At 43.7% G+C, this 23076-nt stretch overlaps 1 protein-coding gene across 3 annotated transcripts in view; it reads left to right on the forward strand.

Annotated features, from left to right (window-relative positions):
• Positions 1-23076, forward strand: part of AATF (apoptosis antagonizing transcription factor) — an 89587-nt gene that overhangs the window by 26936 nt on the left and 39575 nt on the right. For all 3 annotated transcript variants that reach the window (XM_025210228.1, XM_025210239.1, XM_025210248.1), the window contains exons 5-8: positions 16169-16283; positions 16613-16817; positions 17621-17785; positions 18859-18942. In XM_025210228.1, the coding sequence (XP_025066013.1) occupies positions 16169-16283; positions 16613-16817; positions 17621-17785; positions 18859-18942 (569 nt within the window). The remainder of the gene's footprint in view (positions 1-16168; positions 16284-16612; positions 16818-17620; positions 17786-18858; positions 18943-23076) is intronic.

A 23076-nucleotide genomic window follows, 5' to 3' on the forward strand; every position in this document is an offset into this window, starting at 1 on the left:
GGGGTGGGGGGGGACACATGCCCCCCATGCCTCCCCTGGGAGTGCACACAGCAGTGCGGAGCTGCCCCCCCCCGACCCCCCTGCACCCCCTGGACAAGCTGCCCATGGCTCTGTCTTGCTCCTGGCCCCAGGGTCCCATTCACTGCCCTGGTTGGGCAACGCTTGCCCCAGCCCCTGCCCCTGCCCCACTCTCTCTCACTGGGGGCCTTGATCTGCCCCTTCGCCCTGCAGACTTACCAGCCGGATGCTGTTCTCCACACTGCTGGGATGCGTTCCTGTAAATCGGCTGTCGGATCAGTATCAGCAGATATGGCTGGTTAATTATTGGCCATCGGTATCGGCCAAGAAAATCTTTATCGATGCACCCCTAATATTAAGTATTAGAGAGTCATCTTTCTGTCACTCTGCTATACCTGGTATTGTAAGCATGAATCCATAAGCTTGCTGATGGCGCTTCTGGCTCATTATTGTGACAAGCCGGTAATCACCACCTGGTAAAACTCAAAGGACAGTACCCACTATAATTGTGTGCTTAAAAAAAATCTCTCTCACTTGAGTTGAGTTACTAAATCCTTTTGTGAAGGTCAGTTCACTTACCATATATCAGGATCCAGTAGCCGTCCTAGATACACACTGATCAAGAGATCTAAAATTGGAGTAGAAGAAACAGCGGCTTCTGCGTGAATAAGTGTTTTATTCTTCTACAAACTGTTGTCCAGTATAAGCCTCTGGACTTCTGAGTTCTCATCCTAACTCTGTCACTAACTCATGGCGTACGCTTACCCTTTGTCGGCCTCTCACTGGGAAGGATTTTACACAAGGGTGTATTGAATATTAATGAATTAACAGTGATTGAAATTAGAAAGAGCTTTGTAAATACTCTTGTCCTCGGACGCACTTCAGTCTCACCAGGCAAGATTTTGGGTACAGAAAAATGGTAACTGAACGAGATACAACACTACTTTGCATTGGATTATTGTATTTAGGGAAACGTGTGCAGGACAAATGCTTGTCTCCAAATTAAGCGAAGAAATTCCTTGGAGCAATATTTAAGTCATGTGCACTTGGTCTTTTTTATAATAAGGGGAAACGGTTTGGTGCTTAGAGGAGCATGAGCCCATTGATTTCAACAATGTAAAAACTTAATTAAAAACCTTTCCCACTTGGATGTGTGGAGAAGTGTTTTTTCCCCCTTCCCCTCCAAAGGCACAAAGCGCAGCAAGGGGGCTCAGCTTCCTTTGAGAGTCAGTGGGAGCTGAGCACACAACCCCCATTTGGGCCTTTTCAAAAATCAAACCTTCATTTTCTAATTCACCCTTTATCTGAGTTTTCCCTGTATGTGACTGTTGCTTGTTGAATTCCACGCTCCTGAGTGTCCAGAGGAAGGATGAATGTTTTGAACACACTAATGGCTCTTTTCACATTTGTTACTATTACAGTGCATCCTCGGCCATTGTGGGGAACTGCAGTGGTGAGATTTGGTCAGGGATCTGGGGTATTAAAAAGCCAATAGTGAAGTTATCCTAAGTTTTGCTTGCAGTTTTAAAGCCAGATTTAAGCAGAGAATAACAAGGTCTTACACAGCTTCTGTATTTTGGTATTGAGACTTGAAAGAGGAGAGATTTTTATGCTCTTTGGTAAGCGATCTAACATGCCTTGGACATTCACAGATTCCTGAGATCTCAGGTTCTGGTGGATGATTTACTGCAAAATTGCTTATAAATTGAAGTAGAAAATGTTTTGCAGACCTGGCAGCTTTCAGGCTTCACACCCATTTGTCACCCAGCATTTCCCTTTGTGTATAGAACAAGAATTAATTAGGCTGCACTGCAGGAAAAGTTTATGGCCATAATTTATATAGGATGAATTTCTGTTTAAAGAGACAGCATTGCTTTGTTTGCGCTGTCTTACTTTTTATTTTTATTTCTTAAAAAAAAAATAATCCTTAATTATGTGCCAGGTCGTCCCCCCCCCCCCCCCTCCCTTTTTCTTCTTACTACGAGATACAATAATGGCCCCCCCCCCCCCCCCCTTCCTTTTTTACATACAAATTGGGCATCAGATCATGGTCATAGAGCTCATGTTTATTCCTGTTTTGCATCCATGGAGAAAGTCTGAATGGTCTTTTAATACTGCGCTGTTGCAGTGGTTGCTCTGTGAATGCAGTGCAAATGTTTTAATGTTTAATGCACTCTACCTATAAACTCCCACAGTTTAAATTTCTAAGGTGCTGTTGCCTGGAGCGGTCTGTTCCTTCAAGATAGATTTGTATTCTCTTGTACCCTATCTTCCACTCTAGTCCAGGCGTGAGATGTTGCCTGCGTTTGGGGTCTTGCACGTTCAATTAATGTTTTTCATAATCAATGCAAGCCAGAATTTGCAATCTGCTCCTGATTTGCACATTAAAGAGACCCATTAATTAAAAATTCCAATCCCTGGCATGTTCCCGCAGGATCCCTGCATTATTTATATAGAAAAGGAGTGTAGGGTGCAAGTTTCTGTTCTCTGTCTCCACATAGATTGCATGCTTGCAGCTAATGTTCCTGTGTGTTGTATCTGGGCTTTTTGGGCAGGGGAGGGCAGGAGTAAAGCTCTTTCTCATTGAACTTCCAAGAGGAGGCACAATTCCCTCAAATGGCAAGAAATGGGGGTAGGCAGTATTAGTGAGGACCATGTGCAGGGGTCAGAAATTAAACACTTCCAGGGTCTAGGTCTTGTTCTGCCAAATCTTGATTCAGTGCCAGAAAACCACAGCTAGTTGGAGAGCTTTAAGGCATGATCTCTCAGTCCACAAGGGCTGGGAGCTCGTGCTGGATGTCTCCTTGATAGCTGAGACTCAGCATTGTTTATAGCTCTCATTTCTCTGTTCCAATTACAGTCTTGCTTTCCCCTTACCCCTTCTGACTTTGGTTAAAACCTGATTTTTTTTCCCCTTTTTTTAATTTTCAGTGGATGATATTTCAATAGCTAGTAGAGCTAGAAACCAATACTTCATGTTGTCGGGAAACAGCTGGGAATTCCGGCTTTTAAGCAGTATAAAGCATTAATCTCATAACTAGTAGATGTGGAGCTAAAAGCATGGTAGAATTGAGGTGGGGCTTTTGCAAAAAGCAAGGCGCTAATAGAAATTGAAGAGAGTAGATGTCCATTTGTGTTTTCATTTTTAATTTCCAAGACTTCTCAGCAGTCCCTAAACGTAACAACTTTTGCTCCTGTGCTCTGGTTCCATCTGTCAGTTCATTGAGAGATGCAATCTTATTTTTTCCACTTATGCCTGTTACATACTGGTATATTTTAAAAATATTTTTGCTACTTGTGCCTAGGAATTGAGCAGGGTCACGGGTGTTAGGTTTTGCATTATTTCTATAATTTCTCTAATTTTATAATGCCCCCTCTCAAAATCCTCTCTTGGCGATTCACACGAGGCCTTTCATGCGAGGAGCTGAGCTCCAAGAAGTCACTTTGGAGTTGATCAGTGCCTAGTGTTCTCCAGGTTTGGCCAGCGAGCTGTGGGGCAAGTGGGAAGCCTATTTGATATCACAAGGCTTTGTTGGGCTTCCTAGCAGTCCTGAGAGCAGAGAGCCACTGCACATGCACCATCTGAGTTGCCAAAGCCGAATGAAGTGGAGAGGCAGCATGATCCGCTGACAAAGTGGGTGTGACCGGAGCTTCTGTTCCTAACCATCTTACTGTAGCCGCTTTCTTAAATACCAAGCCAGTATTGCAGAGTAACCTATATCACACATTGAGGAGTTCATTCTCTCATTTTGCTATTTACCATGTGTTGAAAAGCAGACCTGGAAAAGTACATTATAAACCTTCTTGGGACTTGGCTGAACATGCTGGTGGCTGGGTCTGTGCCTATGCCATGTAAGGTGGCAATTTCTGGCCTCCCTGAAGGAAGTGTTTTGCAGTCTGGTTGCTTTCCCGTCATGGAAATGTAGCTGTGTCTGGGGTGGAGAAGTGGTACTGTCCTGGGCAGCAGATCAATGACGGGGTTGGGAAATGAAGGATAACTCGTTGCTTGAAGCTGCAGTGGTATTTAGGTTCATTGCCCGAGTTGGAATCTGGCCCCTCTTTGGGGGTTAACCAGTTGCATGACAGGTGACGGTGGGAACTTCATCTCTTCCAAAAGACAAGCACATCTGGCGTGCCCTGCTGTCACCTTTCAGGGTATGATGCAACACTACATCTACATTGGGTTTTCTTCCAAGCTCCCCTGTTTGGGAGCTGATTTTGTTCCCAGTCTTAGTACCTGCCAAAGATATAGCCTAAGGTAGTTCCTGCACTGAGGGTTTCTCCTTCTCGCTTTCCTGAGTGAACATCTGAATGGATTGTCTTGACCAGTGGAGGTCTATTTTGTTAGAGAAGGCATCTCTCACCTCTTAACTGCTCTTCTATATTGGATTGTGCAGCACTCAGGTGGGAGGGGAGTCATCCCAATTGCAACAGAGCCACAATCTCCAGCACGCTGAACTGGTTTAATTCATCTCAAATTAACCTTTCCTCATTGCAGTCAACCTTGCTTGTGTTGAGCACCTAAACTCAAAGGAAGGCTGTTCTGTTAAATCACTATGTGGGTGGAGGTGCAGGTGGGTCCTTTATAACCCCTTGTGCACTCTGAGGCGAGCAGGACCTAGGTTCTGTCCCCCTTTCCTTCCCCAGTTTCTTTAGTGTTGTCATGTAGCAGACAGAAAGTCCAGAAGCAGATTTAAAAAAAAGGGGAAGGTATTTTTAATTGACCGTGAGTCAGCAATGCAGCCAGATTGCATTTAAATGGCTCTGATGCTTCACTTCTCGAGGCCAGGGTGCTGGCGGTCCCTACTCCAAGAAGGGTGCAGGCTGTCGGGAAGTGTGTGAGAGGGTCTTGTGTTCCTGTGTCAGAGCCCAGCTGTGCAAGGAGCAGAGCCTCTTCACTTTGATTGTTTTCAGTGAGACCGGAGAGTGTTCAGCACCTTTCTGTGTAAGGCCTTTGGTATGGAAGATGAGTGGTGCTGCAGCATATCAGACCATTCATAGTCCAGTGTGTTGCCTGGTCAGTCTGTTCTCACTGGACATCCAAGGGGGGGGGTTGTCTGGTTTTCTTATTCCCACTCCATTGAAGTTAGTATTAAATTTCCAGTGAATTTTCTGCTACTGACCGGTTAGGACAGATGAGCTTCCCCATCCTTGCATAGAACATCTTTTTTATCATGTACACGTTTCAGGAGCTGACCTCACACGTCCCCCTAACCCAGAATATCTAGCTAAATTGAGTACCATGCAGTTTACAGAGTAAGAGTCATATTGCAGGTCCCATTTCCTCTATTTTGATATTAAAGATCTTGCTGCACTTTCTGTAGGAGACAGTTGATGCACATGCCCTGACAAAATACTTACCTCCCCTCCTGTTGTTCTGTGCCCTCAACTCAGACCTCCCTGCTTTTTGTTGGCATTGAACATATATTTATTATCAGTATAGTACTGATAGTAAATATATGTTCATAGTATATTCACATGGACGCAGGGTGTTGGTTATCGCTGTGTTGTTCTAAAGGCATAGGCAGACCCAAAGAACCTTGTCTGCCCATATTCATATGGACTGGGATATTTCAGAGGAGCTTGGGGGAGTTAGAGACCCAGCTTTTACTTTATTAAAAAAAAAAATGTCTGCTTACAGCTAAATGTATTAAAAGTGAAATAGGAAATGACTGACTTCTTGTGATCTTAGCTCTTGATGGAATCATGGGCACATACCTAATTATACAGCTGGGGAAACTGAGGCAAGGAGGTTAGGTGATTTGCCTCTGGTTACAGGATGTCACTATGAAGTGGGATCATGGATTTGGAGCCTTTCTTGCCTTGAATATGTTAAGGAGAGTCATGAACATGCATACAAGGGATGAACTTGTTTCCAAGTATGGGTATAAGCAATTATTGTAGTCTGAACTGAGCCACTTAAAACATATAGCTCAGCTGACATGTTTTTCCAGAAATCCTGTGAATAACAAACTTCATGCTCACCGAATTGTGTAACATTGAATTTGATTTAAAGCGATGCACATAAGGTCAATAAGCCCCAAACTTCCATTTCCCCCCCTCCCTTTATCTGATTGTATGTCTCCTATAGCTCTCTTTGTGGACATGACTCTTTTGCAGACAGTGAAAGTCTTTGACTTTGGTGGGTGCTAAATCAGATCATTTATTATGTATTCTTTTTCCAACCGGTGTGTTGTTGGGGTGGTGTTGAGAATTAAAATCACTAAGAGTGACAGTTGTCACATACCATGAGGCAGCCATCCGGCACAGAAGCATGCATGCAAAATGGAAGTGCCGAGTTGGAAACTTTGAGTAAAGATAACAGATTGCAGTTTCGGACCACTATTCATTTCTTTTTTCTTTGTGGGGTTGCACCGGGAAAACCTTAAATATCCAAGATATATTGGAGCGAGTTAATGCTTCCACTGGGAATGGAAACATAGGCTATGACCCTGTGGTGAGTTCATGGGAGGTGCAGGGTTTTGCTTGTATATGGCAGGAGAGGGGACCTAGGCTAGGTGTCTTGTGGCATAATCCAGTGGGAGCTAACCTTTTTGGCAGGTGTGCTGCAAATTAGCTGGCACCCTCCCCAAGTGCTGTTTTGATCCCCTTTCCCTGCCCAATCTGCTGCTCTGCTCTCTGCCTGATCTGCTGCTCTGCCTTCAGTTTCCTGTCCTTTCTGCTGCTGTGCTACCTGTCCCCTCCCTCCCTGATCTACCTTGTGCCACATACAGAAGCTATCCATGCCTCTTGCGGCATGTCTTACAGGTTGGCCGCCCTGGCATAATCCATTACTGTTGATAAAGGGGCTGGTGATTCTCTGCTAGAAGGCGCTGAAGCTATGGAGTAGTTGGTACAATGCTAGGGGCTATTGAAAAACAATCAGTGATGCATAGAAAGCGATGGCAGATTTTTGCTGCTGTGAAGTGACAAAAAACGAGGAGATTATTTACCTTCCTGATCACATCTGGTGGGCAGCATTGGTGTTCTTGATTGGTGTTTTAAGTAAGTTCTAGATCAGGGGGAACGCTATTTGCTGATCTGCTGCATTTGAACCCTGACAGTGTTTGCATCGTACGTTCTTGTTCTGCACACACGAAGGATGCGTCTACATTCAAGCTTCTTGCAAGGTACCTGAGAGGCCATTTAATTGGAGTTGACACACACTTGTATATGCCTCCCTGGATGCTTTGTGGACCTTTGTTCCAGGGCACAGGCTTGCAAAGCATCCAAGCCAGCACATGCAGATATTGTCACTAAGTCAGATCAATTGGCGATCGATTCCATTGAGAGAAAAGCTCAGAGGCAGCCAACTTGTTGCTTGCCTTGATAAACGTGGTTTAATTTTTCAGTCTTACACAGGAGGTTGGTATGGGTGATCTAGCAGTGTCTTTTGACCTTACAGTCTACATATCTGTGGAGTGCCACATCTCCTGTTCCTTCCCCATACATGCTTACAGGTGTAGGGTTTCCTGGCTAAGTGGGCCTCCGTGCAGCATTGCCTCCTTTAGGTTTGCGGTCATGCAAAACACCCATTTTTATAACATTGCATTTCTTACAAGACCTGTCTGCACCCTGTCCAGGGTGATTTCAAACAGTGATGGCAGAATTGAGGCAATGGAGCATGAACCTCATTTTTAAGTGTTTCTGTTACTTTCTTTCCCCCCCCCCCCCAACATTGAAGTTCTCTATCATTTGAATGTTTTAAATGATTTTTTTCCTGAGCTGCTCCCTTGTGTGGTTATGCTCTCCTCAGTCCTGTGAGTAACATGGGAATCAAGGGGCTAAATTATTCATTGGTGTAACTCCATGAAGATCAATAGGACTGCTTATGTGAATGGGACACTGCAGCACTGGATCCTTTGTGCCCAGTGAGTGAAATTCCCCTCTGCAGAGGTCCCGCATGAGGTGTGTACATTGCTTGAATCTCATTGAAGTCAGCCATTGAGCTTAAATGTGAGCAGACCTTCAGCTGGCCCTTTGGAGAGGGCTGAATTTCTCCCACTGTCATAGATTCATAGATGTTAGGGACTGGAAGGGACCTCACAAGATCATCAGGTCCAGTCCCCCTGCACTTGGGCAGGAAAGACTGCTGGTGTCAGATGACCCCAAGAAGGTGAGCAATGCATCTAGATGTTTTTTGAAGATCTCCAGGGTAAGTTATTGTACTACCTCTGGGGGGTAAGGCTTCTCTTCTCTCCATGTCTTTCAGCCTCTCTTCATATGGCCTGTCATTTGATGATGCTCTTTATTCCAGAAACCAAACACTTGTGCTAGATAACTTACATTATATTCCAAAACACCTCGGCCCTGATTCACAAACGCAGGGATGGAGGTTGTCCCAAGGGCTGATAGTTTCAGTAAAGCCCACGGGAGATAGGTACATGTCTACTCAGCACCTTTGAAACATCAGACATCAAGGATTGTGTCAAGACTCTTAAGTCAACTATAGCTGGCTGTGCTAGGTGCTGCTTTTTGCATTTACTCCTTTGTTTGTTTGTGGGTTTATTTGTGGGGTGGTGGTGGCAGTACAGGTTAACCCAGTATGCAGGGAAGCTGCTACCAAGATAGTCTCAAGATGGGGAGTCTCAGGTATGTCATAGTGTCCTTGTTCTATTTAGACTTGGCCATGTTGTTGGGGAAAAATGCAAAAATGATTGTCCAGAGGCTCCATGTTAAGGCACGTGTAACCTGTAGGGTGTTTGTCCTTCCCCTGGCTGCTAACATTGTTCTGCTGTGGGGAATACAGAACAAGCTCCAACAGTAATACTGACAGACTTCGGAATTATGATACAGTGGAGCTTTGGCGTAATTCTTTGTTGAAGAAGTTAGAGGCCTAAAATGTTAAGGCTTATTGTTATTCTGAGTTGATAATCTCTGCCTTGCTTTAATAATTTTTCCTCATGCCTGGATAGCCCGCGAGTTGCACAATAATCACTCACACTGCTTTGTAATCAATGCCCAAAGTAATAGGATTCCGCTGGCCAACGGCAATTAATAAATTTGTGTCTTTTTTAAAACACTAGCAAGTCGGGCCTGAAATACGACTGACTGGCTTTCCTCATTTGCATATTTATTGCAGTGGAAAAATTCTTGCCGAATGATTGATGTTGAGCCTGCCTCTTGAATTCCAAACAGCACATTATTATGAAATGAAAAATGCCGGCCATACAGTTGATTAAAGTTGAAGACAGTGGAATCGGTGTTTTTTAAGATTGTGGGAGAATTAAAGGCATATTTTAATAGATGTTGACAAGAAGTGAACTAACAAAAGCAAAGCAAAGGATTTGCTTGAAAAGATTTAATCAAACGTGTTTCTTGGGGGATTAATTGCTGGGGATGACTAGTGCAAGTGGCTGGCTTGTGGATTTGAATGAGAAGTATTGTTCTCGGGCCAATGTATTGAGTGTCATTTTGACCTATAGTTTAACTCCAGTCCCAGAGTCATTTGAAAGGAGTGAAAATATTCTCTTAATCCAAAGGTTCAGATAAACACCTGATAAACTACTTTGTTTCCATAACAAATTAGTTAAGAAAAATCAAACTACTTTTTTTTATTTTAAATTTTAAATGTTAATAAATATAATGCAGACAACATGTTAGGTGCTTTTCATCTTCTGTGGAATGGGAACATAGCATGTTTCCAATTTTTTTTCCTCCTTTGTTTGGTGGCTTAGCTTCTGGTAAAAGAATCAAAGTTTAAAAATGTGTGTTGGCTAACATTGTCTTTGTGCGCTTGCTGTGCTCTCTTTGGGTACATGGAAAATTAAAACTGTTTGTGCCTATAATATTTTTACAATGCCGAATACCCAGATGTAACTGAGTGCAGATAAATGGATAATCTCTGTTTACTGATAGTAAATTTTAATCTAGAGGCTTTACATTTGGTACGGCATGCATGTGCATAGGAGTTTGTTCATTGTGATAATTTCCAGGTATATTTTAGCATTCATTTGTATGGATGCAAGACGTGATTGCAGTATGCATGTACGTTATTTGTGCTTTATCCCTCCGGTTTTGGGATAGGCACAGAGTGAGAGGGGTTGTCCCTACAACTTATAGTTGCAATAGTCGAGACAAAATAAGGCTGAGAAGGGAAGCTGACTCAGAGGTGAAGTGATGTGCTCCTGGTCAAACAGCTTGCTAGCAGGTGAGCAGGGAGCCCTGATCTCCCGTCTAGTGTCCTGCCCATTAAACCACTCTGCTTTTACCATACCACATTATGTGTTTGTTTGCGTAGATAAGAAGCGGATGAACTACCAGATACAACTTGCATGATCTTATCACGGCGACTTTCACCCTTCCTCACCCCACTGGCTCCCTACTGCTTTCCCCTTGCTCACTGCATCGTGGGTGGTATATGATCCCAACCGGTCCTGCAAGAAACTTCATGTGCAAACCTTTGAGCTTCATCAGGGCCCTGCATGTAGGCAGAATCAGACCCGAGACTGACTCTGTCTTTCTCTCTCAACACATTAGGTCTCTGCAAAGTCGTATGTAAAATTGAAAACCTGAGTCACTCTCTGTGTATGTGTGTTTCTGTGTTAAATTTAAACTAGAGAAATTGCTAGAGTTCCCACTGTATTATGTCTTATGCTTATTTCAGTATAGTAATGGCCTATATAGCCATTGATGTAGAAAATAATCCTCTGTTGTGAACTTGCTCTCCAAGAACTGGCTCTCCCTACCCCCGTCTTCACAGAATGGAGATTCATTTATTCATTGTTTCCATAGGATTCATCTGACTGTAATACCCGGGTGCTCATCAGCACTAATGGATTTATCTTGGGAAGTATCATTATCTCCATTTTACAGAGAGGGTAGCTGAGGCACAGAGCTGTCATACAGGAAGGCTGTACCCTAGCAGAGAACAGAATTCACATCTCCAAACTCTTGGCTCCTTGCCGTATTTGCAGTACCTTGGTAAAAGGCATTTCCTCTACACCTCTCCCTTCCCTTCTGGAGCCAGTCCCACTTCTCAGCTTATTTGGGTAGAGAATGCTGTCAGTGCAATTTAACCAGCATCTTTTGCTTGAGACTGAGTGTGCCTTTACCCTGGAGGCTCCAGGCTGTTTCCAGCATCACGTCTGGAACACTTTCATAGTCCACATACTCTCTGGGGAGTGAAGGCCTGGGAGTTTTGCCACCGGCTTTCTGGATCTTACTCTGGGAACTTCGTATCCCAAATCGGAAGAACTTGTCAGGAATATGCTGATGTCGCCCCATAAGATGCATCAAAATAGGGCTGAGAAGAGATGGGCTCTTGGGCCTGTTTTGGAGATCTCCTAGTGCAGCTGCCTGCATCTTTCGGTGCTGAAATACCTGGAGAATCTTCCTTTTGCTCATACTTTTTTGAGTTAGTCTAATAAAAGATACTGGATTTACCCAAAGAACCTTGCCTGCCTATGTCTTTAGACCAACATGGCTGCAACCTATACCCCTGGTCTTTGCTTATACTTTTAGCCCCTGTCTCAGTGTTGTTGAAGAGCCCCCCATTCACAGCTCCCTCTGCTCTTTGTAATGGTAAGGGGATGAATCAAGGTCTCATCTGTAGTGGGCCAGGAGAGAACAGAATAGATATTTTTCTGTGTAGGGAGCTCTCCCTTGGTACCTATTTGTAGAGACACAAGAGCAAAGAAGCCATTGTCCTGGATCTGGCTCGAATTTAACTGTACCTCTAGTCTTCATTACAGTGGAAGTGCTGTCTGCATGCTGACTTTCATATCTGCTGGCAAAAGCACGTCTGGCTGGCATCGGTTATCCTTCATCCAGGAACAAGTACCACAATGTGGGCAGCACCCAGCAACACAGCCAGCTTGCCTGTAACCACTGGCATTGACAAAATTGATTTTTGTGGTGTGAGAGCAGCAGGACAGATTTCATCTCTGGTGGGTCTCTTGACACTTTGATACATAGCAGCGCTGTCCCTGAATGGAGCTTAAATACTCCAGGGCTACCTTCTGACTGGGTGAAGGGATGTATAAAATGAGAACATATGAGAGAGTATTAACAGAAAGGCACACTTTGATTTACTGATACTGGCTCCCAGCTTTCTTGGTGGATTGATATGCTGTCTTCTGGATCTGGAACAACTTTTTCACTCCCATGCACAAAATAAAGGGGCTTACACGGACCTTTAAAAGGGACTCTTAGAAGTTGGCCTCTCACTGTAGGATTCCCATTTAATCTGGATGTTGTGTTCAGAATATGTTTCACTTGTTCACGTGGCAGCTGTAAATGTTTCCTCTGGCCCCACATCCCACTCAGCATCTTATGGCAGTTTTAGACTGTGAGCAAGTGGCAGTGGGAGAGATGGTTGAGTGCCTTTCTATCCCAGCAGCCCTGTCTTGCTTGGTGTACCATTCTGCATGGACCCTATGTTATGGAGCCTAAATTTTCAAAAGGAGCTTGTTACTTTCTGTTCCTGTATCAGAGCTCTGTAAAGGGCCTTGTGGATTCAGCCTCTTTATGTAAGACACCAAGAAATCACTTCTGCAAACGAGCATGGTCATTTGAAGACTCGTCATGAATGGCTGGTGCTCCAGCGTGGGCATGGGAGTAATTTATACAGCCCTCATGGAGATGCATGACATTCAACAGGCTTGTCCTGGTGAGATTATGTGAATAAATTAAAAGATGCAGGATTTAGCCAAGACTTACTGGAAAAGGCTGCTTCTTCTGGAAAATGTAATGTGCCTCCAAAAAAGGTTTCACATGAGGAAACATCAGGCTGTTCTCTCACTGCTCTATCTATGGCAGAATTGCTGACCATTGGGTGTAAGTTGGGATGCTACTGGAGCAGAAGTGTGGTAGCAGGAAGAAAAAGGTGTATTCACCCATGTTATTCACCCAAACACAGTGCACACAGGCCCTGATGCTGTCAGAGAACAGGTGCAGTAGCTCCAAGAAGTAAACTGCTGACATTAGGGATTCAGGACCATTACTTAGGTCACAAAAACTTCTTCGTGCACTGTGCAGTGTGTCTTGCCTATGTTCTTTCACTTAGTAAAACTGTGTTATGGGTATTTTGGCTCAAAAAAACTCTGGGCATTAAAAGGAGCCAAGACTTCCTGTTGTCTGCCTTCTTCCATGTCAAAGGCGGGGGGACCCATTCATAATGGTCAGGTCTGCACTCCTATTGCTCACATTCTGGGAGGACCAGTCATGAGGCGTTTTCCACGCTCACTAGTGCATTTTTTGGACGCTTTCCTTTATTTCCTATGAAGCAGGCATGAGAGTTTTCAGAGAGGTTTGAAACTGTGTGAAGGCAGGAAGGGGATTGCTTTACGGTGTTGGAGTTTCATAGTTTGTAGGGGCTGGAAGGGACCTTACAGATCATTGGGTCCAGCCCCACTGCACTCAGTGCTTAAGAGGAGTCTGCTTGCCCTTTCTCTCCACATCAGTTGTCCATTCCAGGCCAGGAGCAGCCTTTACAAAAGAAATCCCAAGCAATCTGTTAGAAACAGTGCACCAAAAGGATTTGCTTCCTTTTAAAACAGCCCAGTTAGCAAACCTATTCAGTTTATGCCCATTCTTTATTCCTAAGACCGAATAGTCCTTTCCTGAAAATAAGCAGGACAAAGGTAAGGCAAGGAGCTGGGTGGGAAAAAAATCTTGCAGAGAAACAGCCCATCTCTGAGTTAAATGTCGAGGTGGAAAAGACGGGGCAGGATCAAGAGCGATGATACCAGCGTGCAAAGCTGAGTTTATAGCACACTTAAGCACCCGCTAGTAACACCGAGAGCCCTATCCAATAATACCATTAAATACACAAGGATCGAAAGCACGGAAATTATCCAGCTGTAAGAGGCTCATGATCAAGCCAGTGCCTGGAATAATTAGCCCTCCCACCTGGATAGACACATGGTCATTGTCTGCCGTGCCCTCCCCACCCCTTCGCTCCAAATGAAATTGCTTCCCACCCCCACTTCTGTTGGGGTCCAGGTCTCCTATCCTGAGGGAGCATGAGCCTGTCTTTATTCCTTGCCTGTTTGCAATGGCCCTGATACACCCCACAAGAGTTGGAGTGCTACTCCAGCTATAATTGACGGGATCAAAGCCGCCTGGGGTGCATTAGCATTGCTGCTGGAGGGGAGGCAGTGGGTAGAAAATAAACAGGTTCAGAAGCTCTGGGGACGTTTAGCTGTGTTGCAGGCAGCGGAAAAGATTTTGCCGCTTTAAGCTGCGCACTCAGGGTGGGGGCACTTGCCTCTTGCAAATTATGCCCTAGCTTCAAACACATACCACAGATGCATTTTTAAGGGCTTTTGTCTATTTGTCTCTCAGAATTGTTTTGATGCTCGCACACGACTGTTTTACAAGTATAGCAACCTAATCCGTTAATAGGTTTATATAGAACAGCTGTCAAAATGTATCTATAATGAGCCATGTATGGGAGGAGGATGAGTGTAACTGCTGATCTGCAACAAAAATCTTAGTAGTGTCTTCTCCTTGACATTACTGTGGCTGAGGTCGGGCTGTAATTTATCTGAGCGCTGTGACAACCGAGCAGTATCGGCAGTGGGAACATGCAAGAGATTGAGACCCCTGTCCGTCTGGGCTGGTTTGCGCTTGCCTTGCTTTCAGGTGGCTGATGAAGGTTTGCTGCTCACTCTCTCCATGGGTTGTGTGTCTTCATTAGAATAAAAAGTCAAATGTGTCCTCCTGACCTCCCCATCACCTTCTGCTGTGTCCCTGGTTGCAGATGGGCAGGTTGAGGCATCCTCAGCTGGTATGAAGTGGGGTAGTTCCAGTGACTTGTCTGTTTTGTGGCTGTCAAGAGAGGAAGAATGGCCTTGAGATGCAGGCATGGGATTGATAATGGGGGCACTTGGATTATTTCTCAGCTGTGTTTCTTAGGGTACGTTTGAATGGCAGACTGGAGTGTTAAGTAAAAAGATCCAAGCTAGTTTTAAATGAGCTTCGTTGGGTACCAGAAACAGCCTGGCTGTGGCAGGAGGGAGCAGAGCTTGCTGAAGTGCTGAGTGCTGATTCCATGGAAAGGTGTCACAGCTCCTGGGACAACGGGATTTTGCTTGGTTGTATTGGCAAGTGCCAGAAATCTCATGCAGATGGTATTTTAGCTATTCTCCGTTGGGATCTAGTGGTCTGCTTTGTTGTTCTCTTCATGTTGAAGGTGTTCAGTCCAGAAACAAGTGAAAGCAGCACAACTGTACAGTAGAGTTGGCAAGTCACGGCCTAACAAGAACATCAAGAACTTTGCTCTAGTGCTCGTAGCATTTGCCTTGTGCATCTTCCCAAATAAATGGACAGGCAAGGTTTTTTGAGTAGATGTGATATCTTTTTTTTGACCAACTCAGTAGTTGGAAAAAAGTTCTTAGCAAGCTTTTGGGTGCTGTCACCCTTCTTCAGGTATAGGAAGACTCTGAGGCTGGGCTAGAGGGGTTAGGCAAGGCTGGGGTCTGGATTAGGAATGAAAGATGGATGGGTAAGAGTTTTTCTGGAAGGCTCCATTCACCATTCAAAGCACTGTTTTGAGGAGAGAGGCTGCACCTCTGAAAGAAGTCCATCTCCCTCCTTCCCTTGGGATTTGTGTTTGATACGCAATCTCCAATCTGGAAATTGGATTCTTAGGCCAAGAGACTGTGGTCATTTTGTGTTGTGCAGCTGGACAAAGAAGTTGGCAACTATGAAGGTCTGGCCAGCTGTTAATAGGTGGGTCACCTACAGTACTTGGGGCTGTGAGGTAGCGTGGTAAATAGGTGCTGAGCTGCCTGAAAACAAACCTTGGATTTTGCGTTGATCCTCTTGTTTAATTTTGCTTTTGTTGTTAAGACAACTTAGAATTTATGAAAGGGGCCTGTTGGGCAGTCCTGGAGACTGCTCTGCTCAGCCTGCAGTGCTGTTTTGGCTGATCAGAACCCTTTCACTAAATCTGCCAGGTTGTTGTTGAAGTTTTCCCTATAGATCAGATCTTGCTGCACTTAATTTTAGCTACATTTTAAGTTCTAGTACTGCCTGTTTGGTGAGCACAAAAAACAGCAACTAGTTGTAGTTTTGCAACAATTCAGTTTCCTTTCTTTATTTCCCTCCTCCCCTTCCCTGTTCCTTGGAAACTTGCAAAGTAAATTTTTTTCCACTGGAAGTGGGGATCTGCATGGAAATGTCACTGACATCTCTTGCTCTGCAGGTTACAAAGCCCTGAAGGCGTTGATGAGAACACTGGTGGACCTACAGGATGAGCTGTTTTATCAGTATCCCGGCACGAGGCATCTGGTAGATGGAAAGCGCTCAAATGTGGAAAGGTGAATAGAGAACAAGACTGGGCCTTGCAGTGGGCTACCTGGTAGCTAATTTTTTAAAGAAGAACAAAATGCAAACTTTCTAAACTTTTCCATCTTATCTTTTCTCTCTCTTTTCTTGTTGCAGTTGAGTAACAGTCACTGCACCCAGAGAGCTAGTAGACCTCTCATTTTCACAGAAAATGTGTTTTGTAACTTTTTGGCAGGGGAGGGAATCCTAAATTTGTTGACTACCCATTGTTCATTCCTGATCTGTGAAGAAAGGTGACTAGCTCTGGAACTGTTGTTGTTTCTTACTTGCCAGCTTGTAGAACTTTGCTTTTTGTTTTTAGTGATGATGAAATCCCCAGTGGCAGTGACGAAGAGATGGGAGGTGAGGAACGAAAGAGGAGGCGAGGCCCACCCAAGCGAAAGCTGGAGATGGAAGACTATCCAGAATTCATGGCCAAGCGATTTGCTGACTTCCGAACGTATCGGGACAACACGTTGCAGAAGTGGCACGACAAGACAAAACTGGCTTCTGGAAAGCTGGGGAAGGCAAGTCTGGGGGCACAAGTGCGTGCGTTTGTGTGCATTGGTGTGTCTCATTTCCCAGAAATGTTTAGAATAGCAAGTGTTTCACATCCAATTTGTGAGCATTTTAAACTGAATCGAGAGCTACAATAATAAGCATTAAAACCCAACCCCCTCCCGTCCAGAATAGAAACAAACTAAAAAAAGCAGCTCCTGAGAGTTTGGGAAATGGGTATAAACCTTGAGGCTTCAAGGGCATGAACTAGCTTCTACTGTTGAGGGTCAGGAAGAAAATTTCCCCAGTGGTAGGTTATTTCAGAGCTACCTTTTGCGGGGCTTTTCTATGTTTCTCTGAAGCACATGGTGCCAGTCACTGTTAGAAACAGGATGGCTGGATTGGTTGAGTATGATGTTTTCTGAATTCCTAATCGACTAGCTATTTGTATCTTGGAAAGTAACCAATGACATATAATTTATTGTAAAAACACAGAACTGAGCACTTGAATTCAGCTGGTAATTCATTTTGCCTGAAGATCCAGGGTTCTCAACATGAAGGGGTTAATATTAATCACTTGGACGTTTGTCTGAGCTTGAATGGTGAAGCTAGTCTATTAAGTTAGGCTTTCAACTTGCCTCAAGTCAGTAGTTATAAGATGGAAAAAGAAAAAAAACAACACCCCTACAACAAAAAAACAAAATCCAAACTCGCCCTCCTCCTCCTGCGTGGAACACTGTCTGCTTATCCACTGACATGGAAAGATAGAGGAACATTACTGCCTTGAGCAGCAGCTTTCTGCATTATCTGACACTAGTTAATGTTGTTTCAGGGTTTCAGTGCCTTTGAGCGTTCAGTCTTGACTCAGATTGATCATATTATGATGGACAAAGAGAGATTGCTACGACGGACACAGACCAAGCGATCGGTGTACAGAGTGCTTGGAAAGCCAGAGCAGGAATCTCCTCCCGTCCCTGAATCTTTGCCTGGAAATTCGGTAAGCATTTTTATTTATAAAACTCCTGCTATGGCAGTAATGAAACTCTCAAATGAACTAATGTGGGCTTTTAGCCGGTAACATTTTGTTTTTTTGTAGTGTGTGGGTGAGTGACAATATCTTTAATAGGCCAAAAAGACTGAGCTTCTTTGCCCTTCTGTTTCACAACGATTGGATTGGTTCCTATGTCAGTTCTTGGTAGTCAGTACAAGACTCAAGGTGGGGTTATGCCAATATTTTACCTTGATTCTACTGTAGGTATTGACTCTGTCACAAAACCCATATCCTATTTCTTAAGGAAGCCACTGCAAAATTTGGCCCTGAATAGCAGCTTTTAAAATTGTTGCCCCAGGAAGTTGGAACTAAAAATTGCACTATGGTGTACCTGCAAATCTTGTTCTTAAGTCAGTACATAGGACGCAGTAGAACATAGAATTATTGTACTTGAAAATAAATTTCCCCTACATTTAAAAAATGCATTGATTCAGACCCATGTAAGGGCAGTAATGTATATGAGACAGATTCTGTACAACCTGTGCTCATTTTCTAGCTGAGAATAAGGGATTTTAACACTGGCAGTCTGTTTTTGTTGTCTTTCCTTGCAGCCGAAATCCTTCTAATAATCAGATACTTAAACTAGAAAAAAAACCCCAATGAGGTTATAATAGGAGATGTTAACATCCATCCACCATGCCTTTAAATATTTGTAAGCTCAGCATGCTGTCATCCATGTTCGAGATGCACAAGACCTACTGGATCCTATTATTACTTGTGAATACAAGATTGTTTCCTGTTATATACTTAACTACTACTTTTTGTTAAGCTTTACTCTAAATGTCACAAGCAGTGGGGCTTCCACCACTGTTCTCTGGAGTCCTTTCCACTTCCTGATATATTTAGATAGACATCTCTTTCTAAAAGAACCAAGACTGTATTTATTGAAGAATCTACAAGAATGTGTTGAAAATAGTGCTTTAGGTTTGAATTAAGATGCAACGCTGTGTCTGCTTAAGATGTGATGTCCATAACATACACCCATATGGGCCTTACAGACATTGTCACTGCTCTTCTAGGAAGTCCTTCCTCAGACAAAATCCAACACACACCTGAAAGATGTGGATGAAGAGATCTTTGACGATGATGACTTTTACCACCAGGTGGGTTTCTGGAGAGCTGTTCTGTTTCATGGCTTGCCTTGGCTTATGGCACTTCTAGAGTTAGTGCAGTTGGATCCTCTGTCTAAAGAAAACCAATGTTTGTTATTAGATTTAACATCTGTAATTTCTACCTTTTCTTTGTATTTTATGATGTCCTAAAGTTTTACTTTTCAGACTGCCAAGCTATCTGAGCCCAGTCTTTCAGTTCTCCTAGCACTGGTGTAAGGTCCTGCTGAGCTTTATTAGAACAAGTTTACCCATGTGGGTCAGGATTGTTGAACCTGTGGTTAAAAGAAGAAACCAAAAGGTTCTGTGCAGGGGAGTGTGCCATCAAAGCCACAATTCCTGTAGCTGCTCAATGGCACATTAGTTACCCTTGTCCCAACACACAGGTTGTTTAACATGCATGCAGGTAGAAAATACAACTGAACTTCCAAAGCTCTACTAGGCTTGGATTGATCTCAGTGATTTTTATTTGTGGAAGTCTTGGAGAGACAGAAACTGCACAATACTCCTGAAGCAGCAGGCTGGGGTGGGTGGGGAATCATTGTGTTTGTAATTTGTGTAGCAAAGGACAATGCCAGCAGCATAAAAAAACATAATGAAAATTACAGTAGTTTGAGGAATATGGTTTGCTATATTAAGTGCTGGCCCTGTGCCCAAAAAATTACTGTTCGTATGAGGATTCAGAAAAACTTTTAACATCAGGACTAAACAAATACAATTATAGCATTAGAAAGCTGGAAATTTCTAAATTGAACGGTTCATTAGACCTGCTGGTGAAATCATGGGACAATTGGAGTATGGGGAAAGAGGCTGGAATTATAGCCTAAGATATGATAACTAATTCAGCCAGAAATATTTAAGTGCTTTCAGGGTTAATAGGCTTTAAAAGTACAGGGTCTGGGCCAGTGAACAGAACATACTTGTGAAGTCAGTATGCATTATTTACATTTTATAGCTGGGGAGAGCATGGGGAAACTGGTGGGTGCAGTTTTTACATGTTTTCAGCATTGCTGTAATGTGGCTTCTGTTGAGATTAATGGGAGTTTTTCTCTAGACCAGAGCTTTCCAAACTTTTCATGTTGGTGACACACTTTTTAGACATGCATCATTTCGCGACACGATAATTCAGTTCCGGGGGAGGGGCCAAGGGAAGCAGACGCGAGTAAGGGAGCTCCGCGGTGCCCTTCCGCAAAATTTTCTGCATTTCGCGCGACACACCTACACATTGCCGCTGACACACTGTGTCGCGGCACACAGTTTGGAAAGCTCTGCTCTAGACTGTCCAGTGACAGAGTTTAGGACAGGGCTGAACACTTTTGAAAATCTGGCCCTGTAAGCAATCTGCTCAAGGCAGCCAACTGCAGATCAGGAATGGGACCTGAATCTCCTACCTGGCACAGTGCATTTACCATAAGAACATCCTTCCTAGCACTGGTGTGAGATGAATGGCATCTCCATGGCAGGCAGAGGCTTTCCATCCTTCTTCAGAGCCTTTTGAATGGAGGCAGTGGTAATTTCTGCTTTTCAGCAGCAATGACTAGAAGGCAAGATCTGTGCCAGATATCATGCAGATAATATTGAGAGAGAATTAAATGTTACTCACATCTGTAAGAGTCCAAGTGTGTAACGAGCATATTGCAAATTAAGCCAGCTTAATAAGTTACTGCAATGAACAAGGGGAAATAGCTTTGACTGGCAGTGCTTCAGCCTGGACAGCAGGATTTTATTGGCCCTGGAATGTGAAGTTTTGGAAGAAAAATAGCAGTAACCAAGTGGCCCTTCCTCCCTACTAATAATTTTAATTTCGATAAATTTTGATTCCAGAATTATGACTAGTCACATCTTAGCTTTTCCCCTTACTGGTTAATTGGGGTGCTGGGGTTAATCTAAATTAAAACTTAAACTAATAGAGGTCATTGAGGGAAGAGAAACACCTGAGTAAAACAAATGGGTCTGCCAGGCACAACTGTATCTTGGCCATTTCCCAAGAGGGAAGTGGCAGCAAATTGGAGTTGGTTCAGCGTTCTGCAGAGGTGAATGATGGGTGACACTCGTTTAATGTACAGCATCTCCGGAAACGTTCCAGATTGCATTACTCGCTTTACCAACTGCTGCCACCCGCGCACAGTGAATAGGAGCGGGAGCAGTCGACAACATCTGGCAGCACAGCAAGGAATGGGTGCAAGTCTCGAAACCCCATAGACTCTAAATATGGTGCTTAGGACTGTGGAGGCTTTAATCACTTACCAGTCCCTGGCAGCAGGCTACGACAGCATATCCTAGCCTCGTACATCACGCACAGACATCTGCTGAGCCGCGAGGCAGCTACACATTCATTTTCCTTTCTTGCTTTTTTATCCTTTCTCCCTCCCTCCCTTCCAGCCTTCTCTTCTCCTCCCGTCCCCAATATGCTTCTTGGAAGAGATGATCTGTAAAGATTACCGCTTCATTGTGTGCAAGTAATTGTGGGGATGCCAGCCCCTTGACAGACTCAGCGTAGCACCTGTTCCGCTGACCTGGTTAATTTCTTCTGTTGAGTGGGATTTGGCAGAGATTGGAGCTGAAGCCAATTCAGTGATAAGGCTCAAGAAAATGGCTGTATGTTTTCTGTCACCTCCCAATTAAATTGGTTTCATAAAGTGCTTTCCTTTATTTGTCAGGGTAGTAAGCTGGAGCTGAGTGTTGCATTCAGAAAGGGTAGAGTGCATTACAATAGACTGGTGACAATACAGCGAATGTGTTTTTCTTTCAGATGGGTCATAACCAGGGATCCTGGTTTTCTCTGATTTAAAAAACAAATCCCCAATTTCTGAATTAAAAACAGTAACCCAAAATCCCCATTTTCCCATGATTAAAACATGTATATAGTGGCATTTCATTTTAATCACGGAAAAATGTGTTTTAACACCACTCATACATACATACATTACATACGCATCTCCACCACCCCCACAATTACTACACCCCACAACAGAGCCGTCAGCATCCCAGGATCTTACAGCTGCACCTCCAGAAATGTCATATACCTCATCCAATGCACCAAATGCCCTGATGGAAAATATGTAGGAGAGACCAAACAACAACTGCGCACCAGAATGAACGCACACCGGAAATCCATCAAAGACAGAAACACCCAATTACCGGTGGGGGCACATTTCTCATAGGCGGGCCACTCTCTTTCCAATCTCTCAGTCCTGATCCTCAAGGGAAACTTACACAACACTTCCCGGAGACAAGCCTATGAGCTCCATTTCATCAACCTCCTGGATACTAGAGATCATGGACTAAACATAGACATTGGATTTTTGATACGTTACAATCTGCCTGGCAGCTGACTCCCCAGCCCAGCCCCTGGCTTCTTTACTTTTCATTCCATCCAGGAAGAGCACGCACCAACTGCTGAAACTTCCTTAGCCTGACGAAGGGTTTTTGAACCCGAAAGCTTGCTTAATAACTATTCTCCAACTATTTGGGTTGGTCTAACAAAAGATATCAAATTCACCCAAGGAACCTTGTCTACATTACATACATACATACAAATATATATCTATATCTATATTGAGAGAGAGAGAGATCTGCCTAGCTATATAGATAGATATCTATATCTATCTATAGATAGTTTTATTTTAATCATGGAAAGATGTGGATTTTGGGTTACTTTTTTTAATCCAAAAATTGGGGATTAGAAAATCAGGATCACTGGTCATAACTGTGCATGTTCTTTCTGTGTGTGTGTCTGTACACATGCATAAATAAAATATATCAAAGGACCCAATTCTTTCTGAAGTAACAGGTACCAGCAACTCTGATAGGGCTGGGAGTATTGTTCAGCACCTCTGACAGTCTGACCTCTGTCCATGATGCTTATAAAATATACACCATGCTTTTTTCTTTTTTGCTGTTTTTTTTTTTAATTCCTTTTAAAAACTAGTATCGCATTTTAGGTAGTGATTATTATTTAAGAGGAAAAAAATTGTTCAGTTCTAGGAAGGACAGCAGAAGTCTAGCACAAATTGGTGACCACAGCAAAGCTGAGGTGGTGTAAATACATGCACTGTTTTTCATAGATTCATAGATGTTAGGGTTGGAAGGGACCTCAATAGATCATCGAGTCCGACCCCCTGCATA

The sequence above is a fragment of the Alligator sinensis genome, unplaced genomic scaffold (genome assembly GCF_000455745.1).
Source record: "Alligator sinensis unplaced genomic scaffold, ASM45574v1 scaffold118_1, whole genome shotgun sequence".
NCBI classification, from domain to species: Eukaryota; Metazoa; Chordata; order Crocodylia; family Alligatoridae; genus Alligator; species Alligator sinensis.